This window comes from Neoarius graeffei, chromosome 8 (assembly GCF_027579695.1).
Source record: "Neoarius graeffei isolate fNeoGra1 chromosome 8, fNeoGra1.pri, whole genome shotgun sequence".
In the NCBI taxonomy this organism is placed as follows: domain Eukaryota; kingdom Metazoa; phylum Chordata; class Actinopteri; order Siluriformes; family Ariidae; genus Neoarius; species Neoarius graeffei.
Window position 1 is genome coordinate 93890568 of NC_083576.1, and position 13306 is coordinate 93903873.

At 51.8% G+C, this 13306-nt stretch overlaps 2 protein-coding genes across 2 annotated transcripts in view; one reads left to right on the top strand and one right to left on the bottom strand.

Annotated features, from left to right (window-relative positions):
* The window catches only part of lrp5 (low density lipoprotein receptor-related protein 5), an 82800-nt gene that overhangs the window by 4000 nt on the left and 65494 nt on the right, over window positions 1–13306 (bottom strand). The gene's annotated exons all lie outside the window — the stretch shown is intronic.
* Window positions 1440–3067, top strand: LOC132891062 (protein FAM200A-like). The gene is made up of 2 exons (XM_060928534.1): window positions 1440–2445; window positions 2568–3067. The coding sequence occupies exon 1, from the start codon at window positions 1462–1464 to the stop codon at window positions 2440–2442; it is 981 nt and encodes a 326-aa protein (XP_060784517.1). The 5' UTR covers window positions 1440–1461; the 3' UTR covers window positions 2443–2445; window positions 2568–3067.

Consider the following 13306-nt stretch of genomic DNA (forward strand, 5'->3'; position numbering starts at 1 on the left):
TGCTCTTTTTTCCTGTTTCGATGTACAGATTGTGATACATCAAGTCCTTCCTGTGCATGAGTGTGTAAATGTGTTTGGACGCATGGGCGTGACTGGGCGTGTACATGAGCCCTAGTGGTAGAAGAGTGCAACTGCAGATTGTAAACTGATGATGAGGAGCTCTCGTCACACTCACAGCTCTATCAGACAGCGGGTCGTGATTTTGGAGCTGACGGGAAGCAGACAGGTGACACTGGTGAAATGTAAAGTAAACTCGGATAAAAGGAGCAGCTACAGAGTGACTGATGATTCCCTGCATAGATGCGTCTGACGCAGCACTGCACAGAGAGGAATGTGTTCGTCAGAAGTGCAGGACACTCTATAGCTGTGGTCTCCAAACCACGGCCCGCGAGCCAACTACGGCCCGCGGGCAGCGACTTTATGGCCCGCCAAGTGACGTCTAAACAAAGGTCAGGCATGCGCAATGCGATCCCTCCACATCCCTGGGTGCCTTCCGCTAATCACAGAGTGAGTAAAACAATATATCATTGACAGATGAAATACTAACAACAGACAATGGCTACCACTTCAAAGAAACGTAAAGTTGACCGCGAAAATCGCCAGTTTAAACCGGAATGGACGGATGAGTTTTGTTTCATTTTACCGGCATATCAGAACGCTAAGCCAACATGCCTGATATGCATGCAAACTGTCGCAGTCTGCAAGGTTGACAACATCAAGAGGCACTTCAGAACTATGCATGCTAGCTTTAATTCCAACTTCCCAGAACATTCTGATCAACGCAGACAAAAAATAACCACCATGCAGTCTTCTTTAAAGCGCTCAGTTTTTAGAATTGAAACGTGTAACACGGCACATCAAAGGGCAAGAGCAGCGTCTTTACGTGTTTCGTGGAGTCTCGGAAAAGCAAAGAAACCTTTCACAGACGCAGCCATGGTTAAAGAGTGTGCGATTGGTATGGTGGAAGAGGTTTTATGCCACGATATGAAAACCCAGCAAACTGTCGTGGAGCTATTAAAGCAGGTACCGTTGTCAGCCAACACTACCGCAAGACGAGTCGAAGTTTTAGCCGAGGATTGTACATCCAAACTGAAGGCGGATCTCGTTAAAGCAGATGCCATGTCCCTGGCAATAGACTCGTCGTGTGACCGAACGGATATGGAGCAACTGTCTGTTTTTGTCAGATTTTTTGATGGGAATGCATTCAGGGAAGAGCTGCTATGTTTGCTTCCTCTACCTGGGCGCTCAACGGGGGAGATTATCTTTAACGAGCTGACACGGTTCTTTGAGAAGGCTGGCTTGGACGTGGACAAAATTGTGTCAGTTGTCACTGATGGAGCCCCGTCCATGGTGGGACTTCGACAGGGATTGGCGAGCAGGCTGTCCGCAATTAACCCAAAGATGTTGACATTTCACTGCATCATTCACCAGTCAGTGCTGTGCGCGAAACTCGACAACAAAATGAAAGATGTCATGGATTTTGTGACCAGGCTAGTGAATTTCATTCGAGCGAATTCAAGTCTGCAACACCGGGTTTTCCGAGCCTTCTTGGAAGAAATGTCAGCTGAGCACAGAGACCTTTTGCTGCAGAACGACGTGCGCTGGCTGAGCAAAGGCCGTGTGTTGGAGCGTGTGTGTGACCTGCACGCCGAGCTTGTTTCGTTCCTCTCCAGCCTGCAGAGTCAAAAAGCGCAACAGTTCCAGACTTTTTTGACCGATCGGAAGGAGATGGCATACGTGTGTTTTTTAAGCGACATAATGTCTCATCTGAATCACCTTAACCTTAAACTACAAGGCAAGAATCACACTGTTGCAGACATGTACGAAGCTATTGAAGCATTCCAGGGAAAGCTGAACATTTTCGAGAGAGACATTCGAGGGAGAAAGTTGCACTTTCCTCGTTTGCAACAGCACTGTGAAAAGAACGGCATGCGCGAAGATCCAGCAATGGTGCACTTCGTGACCAAACTGGCGGAGAACTTCAAGGAGCGATTTGAAAGCAACCGCAAGCTCTCCCGTGACATCCTCCTTTTTCTGAGACAGCCGTTCTCTGTGACGCCTGATGGCCAGTGGACATCGGAGGCCAAGAAACTGCTGCCTTCTATAGATGAAGCATCGCTTCAGATGGAGGTCTCGGAAATGGCAACATCCGACACGCTTAAAGCGCACCACCAGGAGCGCGAGTTGGCTGAATTCTGGATCAATGTCGACCGTGATCGATTCAGAAACACCAGATCAGTTGCAATGCTCCTTTTGACAAGTTTCCCCTCCACATACATATGTGAAGCCTCATTTTCGGCAATGAACTGTCTCAAAAATGACGCAAGAAACAGATTGTCTGACGCACACCTTGGCGATTGTTTGAAGATTGCCACAACAGAATACAAACCAGACTTCATGAAGGTTGCCTCCTCATCCAGTCACTGCCATCTCTCACACTGATTGGTGAGTAAAATATTTGTGTCTATCAGTAGTAGGCCTATTACTCAGTAAGCATTTTATTATCCCAGACATTTAATATCTGGTCTGTTTGCTCTCTCTCTATCTCTCTCTATCTCTCTCTTCAGTGACTGACGTGGCTGATATGGTCCTGCAGAATCCTCTATCTCTCTTCAGTGACTGATGTGGCTGATGCGGTCTTGTAGAATCCTGCACCTCTCTCTCTCTCTCTCTCTCTCTCTCTCTCTCCCCGGCTAGGAAGGTGGTTAGTTGTGTATAGTTTGTCCATTGCCCATGTATACTGCTTTTCCTGGCACTAGTGTGGCAGCAGATATAGTTGTGTGGCAGCTGATGTTTTATTTTACATTTGTAAAGAAAGCTGATGTTTTATTTTACATTTTTAAAGAAAGTGATAATTCTGTGCACTGTCTCCCTCCCTCCCTGTGTGTGTGTGTGTGTGTGTGTGTGTGTGTGTGTGTGTGTGTGTGTGTGTGTGGAGGATGGTTGTTAGTTGTCCATACTTTGTAATACACAGCCCTTCTGGACACTTAATATTTGTTTTTTTTTTCATATTGCAAAATGTTTGCTACTGCGAGTAGGCCTAATAAAAATTACTATTTTTTTAGTACCACCTTCTGTGTCTTGCATGGCCATGTGGGGTGGGTGGGTTTGGGGTGGGGGGGTGGCTGCGGCCCTTGGCCTCACTTACTGTTCATAATTTGGCCCTCCATGAAAACTAATTGGAGACCACTGCTCTATAGTGAGAGTGAACAGGAGACAATCAGTCCGTTTGTTCTGTGCAGTTTAAAGAGAAACAGGAGACAGATCCAGCGTCTTCCCACCAACTGCATTCCGGACAACGACATGTAGCCAAAAAAATACTTACTGTAAGACAAATTCCTCAAAAAGCACTAAATAATACATTTATGTTTATTCTACTTCATGCACCAGTGTCTTGATTTTACTGTTAGTGAAATTTAACTTTAACGCGCTCCATGCTGTCTGCATAAAGAAAAACAATCTTCAGTCGTGTTGCTTTTCGCCCGTAGTCAGCTGGGATAGGCTCCAGCTCGCCTGCGACCCTGTAGAAGGATAAAGCGGCTACAGATAATGAGATGAGATGAGTCGTGTTGCTGTGAGTGAAACAGTATATACGTGTGGACAGTGAGCTAAGTGGAACACACTCACCGATTTTATTTCACATCAATAAACACAAAATGTGATCCATTTACGGTGAGAGAAAGTGAGAATGCCGCGTCGCGGGGGAAAATCGAGTCACGGCAAGAGATTACTAATGTGAGATCAGAGGAGGGGGTGGAGCTCCAGAGGCACCATTAATACTGTAGATTACGAAACAGTGTCAAGAGCCCTGACATCGAAAACGGAATATCTTTTACAGATGTAGAAAGGATTTTTATACAACTGTCAATTATTTCAGAGAAATGTGTCGATTGTCTCGTCTGATGTTTTTATTTACGGAGAAAATTAAAGATATTTTTGGTGTACTTTTCAAGAATAACGAAGAGCAGTTTACAAGGGAATGGGGGAGGTGTTGAGGGTGATATCGGGGGAGGTGTTGAGGGTGATATCGGGGGAGGTGTTGAGGGTGATATCGGGGGAGGTGTTGAGGGTGATGTCGGGGGAGGTGTTGAGGGTGATGTCGGGGGAGGTGTTGAGGGTGATGTCGGGGGAGGTGTTGAGGGTGATGTCAGGGGAGGTGTTGAGGGTTATATCGGGGGAGGTGTTGAGGGTGATATCGGGGGAGGTGTTGAGGGTGATATCGGGGGAGGTGTTGAGGGTGATGTCGGGGGAGGTGTTGAGGGTGATATCGGGGGAGGTGTTGAGGGTGATATCGGGGGAGGTGTTGAGGGTGATATCGGGGGAGGTGTTGAGGGTGATGTCGGGGGAGGTGTTGAGGGTGATGTCGGGGGAGGTGTTGAGGGTGATGTCGGGGGAGGTGTTGAGGGTGATGTCAGGGGAGGTGTTGAGGGTTATATCGGGGGAGGTGTTGAGGGTGATGTCGGGGGAGGTGTTGAGGGTGATATCGGGGGAGGTGTTGAGGGTGATATCGGGGGAGGTGTTGAGGGTGATATCGGGGAGGTGTTGAGGGTGATATCGGGGGAGGTGTTGAGGGTGATGTCGGGGGAGGTGTTGAGGGTGATGTCAGGGGAGGTGTTGAGGGTTATATCGGGGGAGGTGTTGAGGGTGATGTCGGGGGAGGTGTTGAGGGTGATATCGGGGAGGTGTTGAGGGTGATGTCGGGGAGGTGTTGAGGGTGATGTCGGGGGAGGTGTTGAGGGTGATATCGGGGAGGTGTTGAGGGTGATATCGGGGGAGGTGTTGAGGGTGATATCGGGGGAGGTGTTGAGGGTGATGTCGGGGGAGGTGTTGAGGGTGATGTCGGGGGAGGTGTTGAGGGTGATGTCAGGGGAGGTGTTGAGGGTTATATCGGGGGAGGTGTTGAGGGTGATATCGGGGGAGGTGTTGAGGGTGATATCGGGGGAGGTGTTGAGGGTGATATTGGGGGAGATGTTGAGGGTGATATCGGGGGAGGTGTTGAGGGTGATATCGGGGGAGGTGTTGAGGGTGATATCGGGGGAGGTGTTGAGGGTGATGTCGGGGGAGGTGTTGAGGGTGATGTCGGGGGAGGTGTTGAGGGTGATGTCGGGGGAGGTGTTGAGGGTGATGTCAGGGGAGGTGTTGAGGGTTATATCGGGGGAGGTGTTGAGGGTGATGTCGGGGGAGGTGTTGAGGGTGATATCGGGGGAGGTGTTGAGGGTGATATCGGGGGAGGTGTTGAGGGTGATATCGGGGAGGTGTTGAGGGTGATATCGGGGGAGGTGTTGAGGGTGATGTCGGGGGAGGTGTTGAGGGTGATGTCAGGGGAGGTGTTGAGGGTTATATCGGGGGAGGTGTTGAGGGTGATGTCGGGGGAGGTGTTGAGGGTGATATCGGGGAGGTGTTGAGGGTGATGTCGGGGAGGTGTTGAGGGTGATGTCGGGGGAGGTGTTGAGGGTGATATCGGGGAGGTGTTGAGGGTGATGTCGGGGAGGTGTTGAGGGTGATGTCGGGGGAGGTGTTGAGGGTGATATCGGGGGAGGTGTTGAAGGTGATATCGGGGAGGTGTTGAGGGTGATATCGGGGGAGGTGTTGAAGGTGATATCGGGGAGGTGTTGAGGGTGATATCGGGGGAGGTGTTGAGGGTGATATCGGGGGAGGTGTTGAGGGTGATATCGGGGGAGGTGTTGAGGGTGATATCGGGGGAGGTGTTGAGGGTGATATCGAGGAGGTGTTGAGGGTGATATTGGCGCAGGTGTTGAGGGTGATATTGGCGCAGGTGTTGAGGGTGATATCGGCGCAGGTGTTGAGGGTGATATTGGCGGAGGTTTTGAGGGTGATATCAGGGGAGGTGTTGAGGGTGATATCGGGGAAGGTGTTGAGGGTGATATCGGGGAGGTGTTGAGGGTGATATCGGGGGAGGTGTTGAGGGTTATATCGGGGGAGGTGTTGAGGGTGATATCGGGGAGGTGTTGAGGGTGATATCGGGGAGGTGTTGAGGGTGATATCGGGGGAGGTGTTGAGGGTGATATCGGGGGAGGTGTTGAGGGTGATATTGGCGCAGGTGTTGAGGGTGATATTGGCGCAGGTGTTGAGGGTGATATTGGCGCAGGTGTTGAGGGTGATATTGGCGGAGGTTTTGAGGGTGATATTGGGGGAGGTGTTGAGGGTGATATTGGAGGAGGTGTTGAGGGTGATATTGGGGGAGATGTTGAGGGTGATATTGGGGGAGATGTTGAGGGTGATATTGGGGGAGATGTTGAGGGTGATATTGGGGGAGATGTTGAGGGTGATATTGGGGGAGATGTTGAGGGTGATACTGGGGGAGATGTTGAGGGTGATACTGGGGGAGATGTTGAGGGTGATATTGGGGGAGATGTTGAGGGTGATATTGGGGGAGATGTTGAGGGTGATATTGGGGGAGATGTTGAGGGTGATATTGGGGGAGGTGTTGAGGGTGATATTGGGGGAGATGTTGAGGGTGATATTGGGGGAGATGTTGAGGGTGATATTGGGGGAGGTTTTGAGGGTGATATTGGGGGAGATGTTGAGGGTGATATTGGGGGAGGTTTTGAGGGTGATATTGGGGGAGGTGTTGAGGGTGATATTGGGGGAGATGTTGAGGGTTATATTGGGGGAGATGTTGAGCGTGATATTGGGGGAGATGTTGAGGGTGATATTGGGGGAGATGTTGAGGGTGATATTGGGGGAGGTGTTGGGGGTGATATTGGGGGAGGTGTTGAGGGTGATATTGGGGGAGATGTTGAGGGTTATATTGGGGGAGATGTTGAGCGTGATATTGGGGGAGATGTTGAGGGTGATATTGGGGGAGATGTTGAGCGTGATATTGGGGGAGATGTTGAGGGTGATATTGGGGGAGATGTTGAGGGTGATATTGGGGGAGGTGTTGGGGGTGATATTGGGGGAGGTGTTGAGGGTGATATTGGGGGAGATGTTGAGGGTGATATTGGGGGAGATGTTGAGCGTGATATTGGGGGAGGTGTTGAGGGTGATATTGGGGGAGATGTTGAGCGTGATATTGTGGGAGATGTTGAGGGTGATATTGGGGGAGATGTTGAGGGTGATATTGGGGGAGGTGTTGAGGGTGATATTGGGGGAGATGTTGAGGGTGATATTGGGGGAGGTGTTGAGGGTGATATTGGGGGAGATGTTGAGGGTGATATTGGGGGAGATGTTGAGGGTGATATTGGGGGAGATGTTGAGGGTGATATTGGGGGAGATGTTGAGGGTGATATTGGGGGAGATGTTGAGGGTTATATTGGGGGAGATGTTGAGCGTGATATTGGGGGAGATGTTGAGGGTGATATTGGGGGAGATGTTGAGGGTGATATTGGGGGAGGTGTTGAGGGTGATATTGGGGGAGATGTTGAGGGTGATATTGGGGGAGATGTTGAGGGTGATATTGGGGGAGATGTTGAGGGTTATATTGGGGGAGATGTTGAGGGTTATATTGGGGGAGATGTTGAGCGTGATATTGGGGGAGATGTTGAGGGTGATATTGGGGGAGATGTTGAGGGTGATATTGGGGGAGATGTTGAGGGTGATATTGGGGGAGGTGTTGAGGGTGATATTGGGGGAGATGTTGAGGGTGATATCGGGGGAGGTGTTGAGGGTGATATCGGGGGAGGTGTTGAGGGTGATATCGGGGGAGGTGTTGAGGGTGATGTCGGGGGAGGTGTTGAGGGTGATGTCGGGGGAGGTGTTGAGGGTGATGTCGGGGGAGGTGTTGAGGGTGATGTCAGGGGAGGTGTTGAGGGTTATATCGGGGGAGGTGTTGAGGGTGATGTCGGGGGAGGTGTTGAGGGTGATATCGGGGGAGGTGTTGAGGGTGATATCGGGGGAGGTGTTGAGGGTGATATCGGGGAGGTGTTGAGGGTGATATCGGGGGAGGTGTTGAGGGTGATGTCGGGGGAGGTGTTGAGGGTGATGTCAGGGGAGGTGTTGAGGGTTATATCGGGGGAGGTGTTGAGGGTGATGTCGGGGGAGGTGTTGAGGGTGATATCGGGGAGGTGTTGAGGGTGATGTCGGGGAGGTGTTGAGGGTGATGTCGGGGGAGGTGTTGAGGGTGATATCGGGGAGGTGTTGAGGTGATATCGGGGAGGTGTTGAGGGTGATGTCGGGGGAGGTGTTGAGGGTGATGTTGGGGGAGGTGTTGAGAGTGATATCGGCGGAGGTTTTGAGGGTGATGTCGGGGGAGGTGTTGAGGGTGATATCGGGGGAGGTGTTGAGGGTGATATCGGGGGAGGTGTTGAGGGTGATATCGGGGGAGGTGTTGAAGGTGATATCGGGGAGGTGTTGAGGGTGATATCGGGGGAGGTGTTGAGGGTGATATCGGGGGAGGTGTTGAGGGTGATATCGGGGGAGGTGTTGAGGGTGATATCGGGGGAGGTGTTGAGGGTGATATCGAGGAGGTGTTGAGGGTGATATTGGCGCAGGTGTTGAGGGTGATATTGGCGCAGGTGTTGAGGGTGATATCGGCGCAGGTGTTGAGGGTGATATTGGCGGAGGTTTTGAGGGTGATATCAGGGGAGGTGTTGAGGGTGATATCGGGGAAGGTGTTGAGGGTGATATCGGGGAGGTGTTGAGGGTGATATCGGGGGAGGTGTTGAGGGTTATATCGGGGGAGGTGTTGAGGGTGATATCGGGGAGGTGTTGAGGGTGATATCGGGGAGGTGTTGAGGGTGATATCGGGGGAGGTGTTGAGGGTGATATCGGGGGAGGTGTTGAGGGTGATATTGGCGCAGGTGTTGAGGGTGATATTGGCGCAGGTGTTGAGGGTGATATTGGCGCAGGTGTTGAGGGTGATATTGGCGGAGGTTTTGAGGGTGATATTGGGGGAGGTGTTGAGGGTGATATTGGAGGAGGTGTTGAGGGTGATATTGGGGGAGATGTTGAGGGTGATATTGGGGGAGATGTTGAGGGTGATATTGGGGGAGATGTTGAGGGTGATATTGGGGGAGATGTTGAGGGTGATATTGGGGGAGATGTTGAGCGTGATATTGGGGGAGGTGTTGAGGGTGATATTGGGGGAGATGTTGAGCGTGATATTGGGGGAGATGTTGAGGGTGATATTGGGGGAGATGTTGAGGGTGATATTGGGGGAGGTGTTGAGGGTGATATTGGGGGAGATGTTGAGGGTGATATTGGGGGAGGTGTTGAGGGTGATATTGGGGGAGATGTTGAGGGTGATATTGGGGGAGATGTTGAGGGTGATATTGGGGGAGATGTTGAGGGTGATATTGGGGGAGATGTTGAGGGTGATATTGGGGGAGATGTTGAGGGTTATATTGGGGGAGATGTTGAGCGTGATATTGGGGGAGATGTTGAGGGTGATATTGGGGGAGATGTTGAGGGTGATATTGGGGGAGGTGTTGAGGGTGATATTGGGGGAGATGTTGAGGGTGATATTGGGGGAGATGTTGAGGGTGATATTGGGGGAGATGTTGAGGGTTATATTGGGGGAGATGTTGAGGGTTATATTGGGGGAGATGTTGAGCGTGATATTGGGGGAGATGTTGAGGGTGATATTGGGGGAGATGTTGAGGGTGATATTGGGGGAGATGTTGAGGGTGATATTGGGGGAGGTGTTGAGGGTGATATTGGGGGAGATGTTGAGGGTGATATTGGGGGAGATGTTGAGGGTGATATTGGGGGAGGTGTTGCGGGTGATATTGGGGGAGATGTTGAGCGTGATATTGGGGGAGATGTTGAGGGTGATATTGGGGGAGATGTTGAGGGTGATATCGGGGAGGTGTTGAGGGTGATATCGGGGGAGGTGTTGAGGGTGATGTCGGGGGAGGTGTTGAGGGTGATGTCCGGGGAGGTGTTGAGGGTTATATCGGGGGAGGTGTTGAGGGTGATGTCGGGGGAGGTGTTGAGGGTGATATCGGGGAGGTGTTGAGGGTGATGTCGGGGAGGTGTTGAGGGTGATGTCGGGGGAGGTGTTGAGGGTGATATCGGGGAGGTGTTGAGGGTGATATCGGGGAGGTGTTGAGGGTGATGTCGGGGGAGGTGTTGAGGGTGATGTTGGGGGAGGTGTTGAGAGTGATATCGGCGGAGGTTTTGAGGGTGATGTCGGGGGAGGTGTTGAGGGTGATATCGGGGGAGGTGTTGAGGGTGATATCGGGGGAGGTGTTGAGGGTGATATCGGGGGAGGTGTTGAAGGTGATATCGGGGAGGTGTTGAGGGTGATATCGGGGGAGGTGTTGAGGGTGATATCGGGGGAGGTGTTGAGGGTGATATCGGGGAGGTGTTGAGGGTGATATCGGGGGAGGTGTTGAGGGTGATATCGAGGAGGTGTTGAGGGTGATATTGGCGCAGGTGTTGAGGGTGATATTGGCGCAGGTGTTGAGGGTGATATCGGCGCAGGTGTTGAGGGTGATATTGGCGGAGGTTTTGAGGGTGATATCAGGGGAGGTGTTGAGGGTGATATCGGGGAAGGTGTTGAGGGTGATATCGGGGAGGTGTTGAGGGTGATATCGGGGGAGGTGTTGAGGGTTATATCGGGGGAGGTGTTGAGGGTGATATCGGGGAGGTGTTGAGGGTGATATCGGGGAGGTGTTGAGGGTGATATCGGGGGAGGTGTTGAGGGTGATATCGGGGGAGGTGTTGAGGGTGATATTGGCGCAGGTGTTGAGGGTGATATTGGCGCAGGTGTTGAGGGTGATATTGGCGCAGGTGTTGAGGGTGATATTGGCGGAGGTTTTGAGGGTGATATTGGGGGAGGTGTTGAGGGTGATATTGGAGGAGGTGTTGAGGGTGATATTGGGGGAGATGTTGAGGGTGATATTGGGGGAGATGTTGAGGGTGATATTGGGGGAGATGTTGAGGGTGATATTGGGGGAGATGTTGAGGGTGATATTGGGGGAGATGTTGAGGGTGATACTGGGGGAGATGTTGAGGGTGATACTGGGGGAGATGTTGAGGGTGATATTGGGGGAGATGTTGAGGGTGATATTGGGGGAGATGTTGAGGGTGATATTGGGGGAGATGTTGAGGGTGATATTGGGGGAGGTGTTGAGGGTGATATTGGGGGAGATGTTGAGGGTGATATTGGGGGAGATGTTGAGGGTGATATTGGGGGAGGTTTTGAGGGTGATATTGGGGGAGATGTTGAGGGTGATATTGGGGGAGGTTTTGAGGGTGATATTGGGGGAGGTGTTGAGGGTGATATTGGGGGAGATGTTGAGGGTTATATTGGGGGAGATGTTGAGCGTGATATTGGGGGAGATGTTGAGGGTGATATTGGGGGAGATGTTGAGGGTGATATTGGGGGAGGTGTTGGGGGTGATATTGGGGGAGGTGTTGAGGGTGATATTGGGGGAGATGTTGAGGGTTATATTGGGGGAGATGTTGAGCGTGATATTGGGGGAGATGTTGAGGGTGATATTGGGGGAGATGTTGAGCGTGATATTGGGGGAGATGTTGAGGGTGATATTGGGGGAGATGTTGAGGGTGATATTGGGGGAGGTGTTGGGGGTGATATTGGGGGAGGTGTTGAGGGTGATATTGGGGGAGATGTTGAGGGTGATATTGGGGGAGATGTTGAGCGTGATATTGGGGGAGGTGTTGAGGGTGATATTGGGGGAGATGTTGAGCGTGATATTGTGGGAGATGTTGAGGGTGATATTGGGGGAGATGTTGAGGGTGATATTGGGGGAGGTGTTGAGGGTGATATTGGGGGAGATGTTGAGGGTGATATTGGGGGAGGTGTTGAGGGTGATATTGGGGGAGATGTTGAGGGTGATATTGGGGGAGATGTTGAGGGTGATATTGGGGGAGATGTTGAGGGTGATATTGGGGGAGATGTTGAGGGTGATATTGGGGGAGATGTTGAGGGTTATATTGGGGGAGATGTTGAGCGTGATATTGGGGGAGATGTTGAGGGTGATATCGGGGAGGTGTTGAGGGTGATGTCGGGGAGGTGTTGAGGGTGATGTCGGGGGAGGTGTTGAGGGTGATATCGGGGAGGTGTTGAGGGTGATATCGGGGAGGTGTTGAGGGTGATGTCGGGGGAGGTGTTGAGGGTGATGTTGGGGGAGGTGTTGAGAGTGATATCGGCGGAGGTTTTGAGGGTGATGTCGGGGGAGGTGTTGAGGGTGATATCGGGGGAGGTGTTGAGGGTGATATCGGGGGAGGTGTTGAGGGTGATATCGGGGGAGGTGTTGAAGGTGATATCGGGGAGGTGTTGAGGGTGATATCGGGGGAGGTGTTGAGGGTGATATCGGGGGAGGTGTTGAGGGTGATATCGGGGAGGTGTTGAGGGTGATATCGGGGGAGGTGTTGAGGGTGATATCGAGGAGGTGTTGAGGGTGATATTGGCGCAGGTGTTGAGGGTGATATTGGCGCAGGTGTTGAGGGTGATATCGGCGCAGGTGTTGAGGGTGATATTGGCGGAGGTTTTGAGGGTGATATCAGGGGAGGTGTTGAGGGTGATATCGGGGAAGGTGTTGAGGGTGATATCGGGGAGGTGTTGAGGGTGATATCGGGGGAGGTGTTGAGGGTTATATCGGGGGAGGTGTTGAGGGTGATATCGGGGAGGTGTTGAGGGTGATATCGGGGAGGTGTTGAGGGTGATATCGGGGGAGGTGTTGAGGGTGATATCGGGGGAGGTGTTGAGGGTGATATTGGCGCAGGTGTTGAGGGTGATATTGGCGCAGGTGTTGAGGGTGATATTGGCGCAGGTGTTGAGGGTGATATTGGCGGAGGTTTTGAGGGTGATATTGGGGGAGGTGTTGAGGGTGATATTGGAGGAGGTGTTGAGGGTGATATTGGGGGAGATGTTGAGGGTGATATTGGGGGAGATGTTGAGGGTGATATTGGGGGAGATGTTGAGGGTGATATTGGGGGAGATGTTGAGGGTGATATTGGGGGAGATGTTGAGGGTGATACTGGGGGAGATGTTGAGGGTGATACTGGGGGAGATGTTGAGGGTGATATTGGGGGAGATGTTGAGGGTGATATTGGGGGAGATGTTGAGGGTGATATTGGGGGAGATGTTGAGGGTGATATTGGGGGAGGTGTTGAGGGTGATATTGGGGGAGATGTTGAGGGTGATATTGGGGGAGATGTTGAGGGTGATATTGGGGGAGGTTTTGAGGGTGATATTGGGGGAGATGTTGAGGGTGATATTGGGGGAGGTTTTGAGGGTGATATTGGGGGAGGTGTTGAGGGTGATATTGGGGGAGATGTTGAGGGTTATATTGGGGGAGATGTTGAGCGTGATATTGGGGGAGATGTTGAGGGTGATATTGGGGGAGATGTTGAGGGTGATATTGGGGGAGGTGTT

Bases quoted from the DNA above. Each gene is read 5' to 3' on its own strand.
- LOC132891062 (XM_060928534.1), top strand. From the start codon at position 1,462: ATGAAAGATGTCATGGATTTTGTGACCAGGCTAGTGAATTTCATTCGA.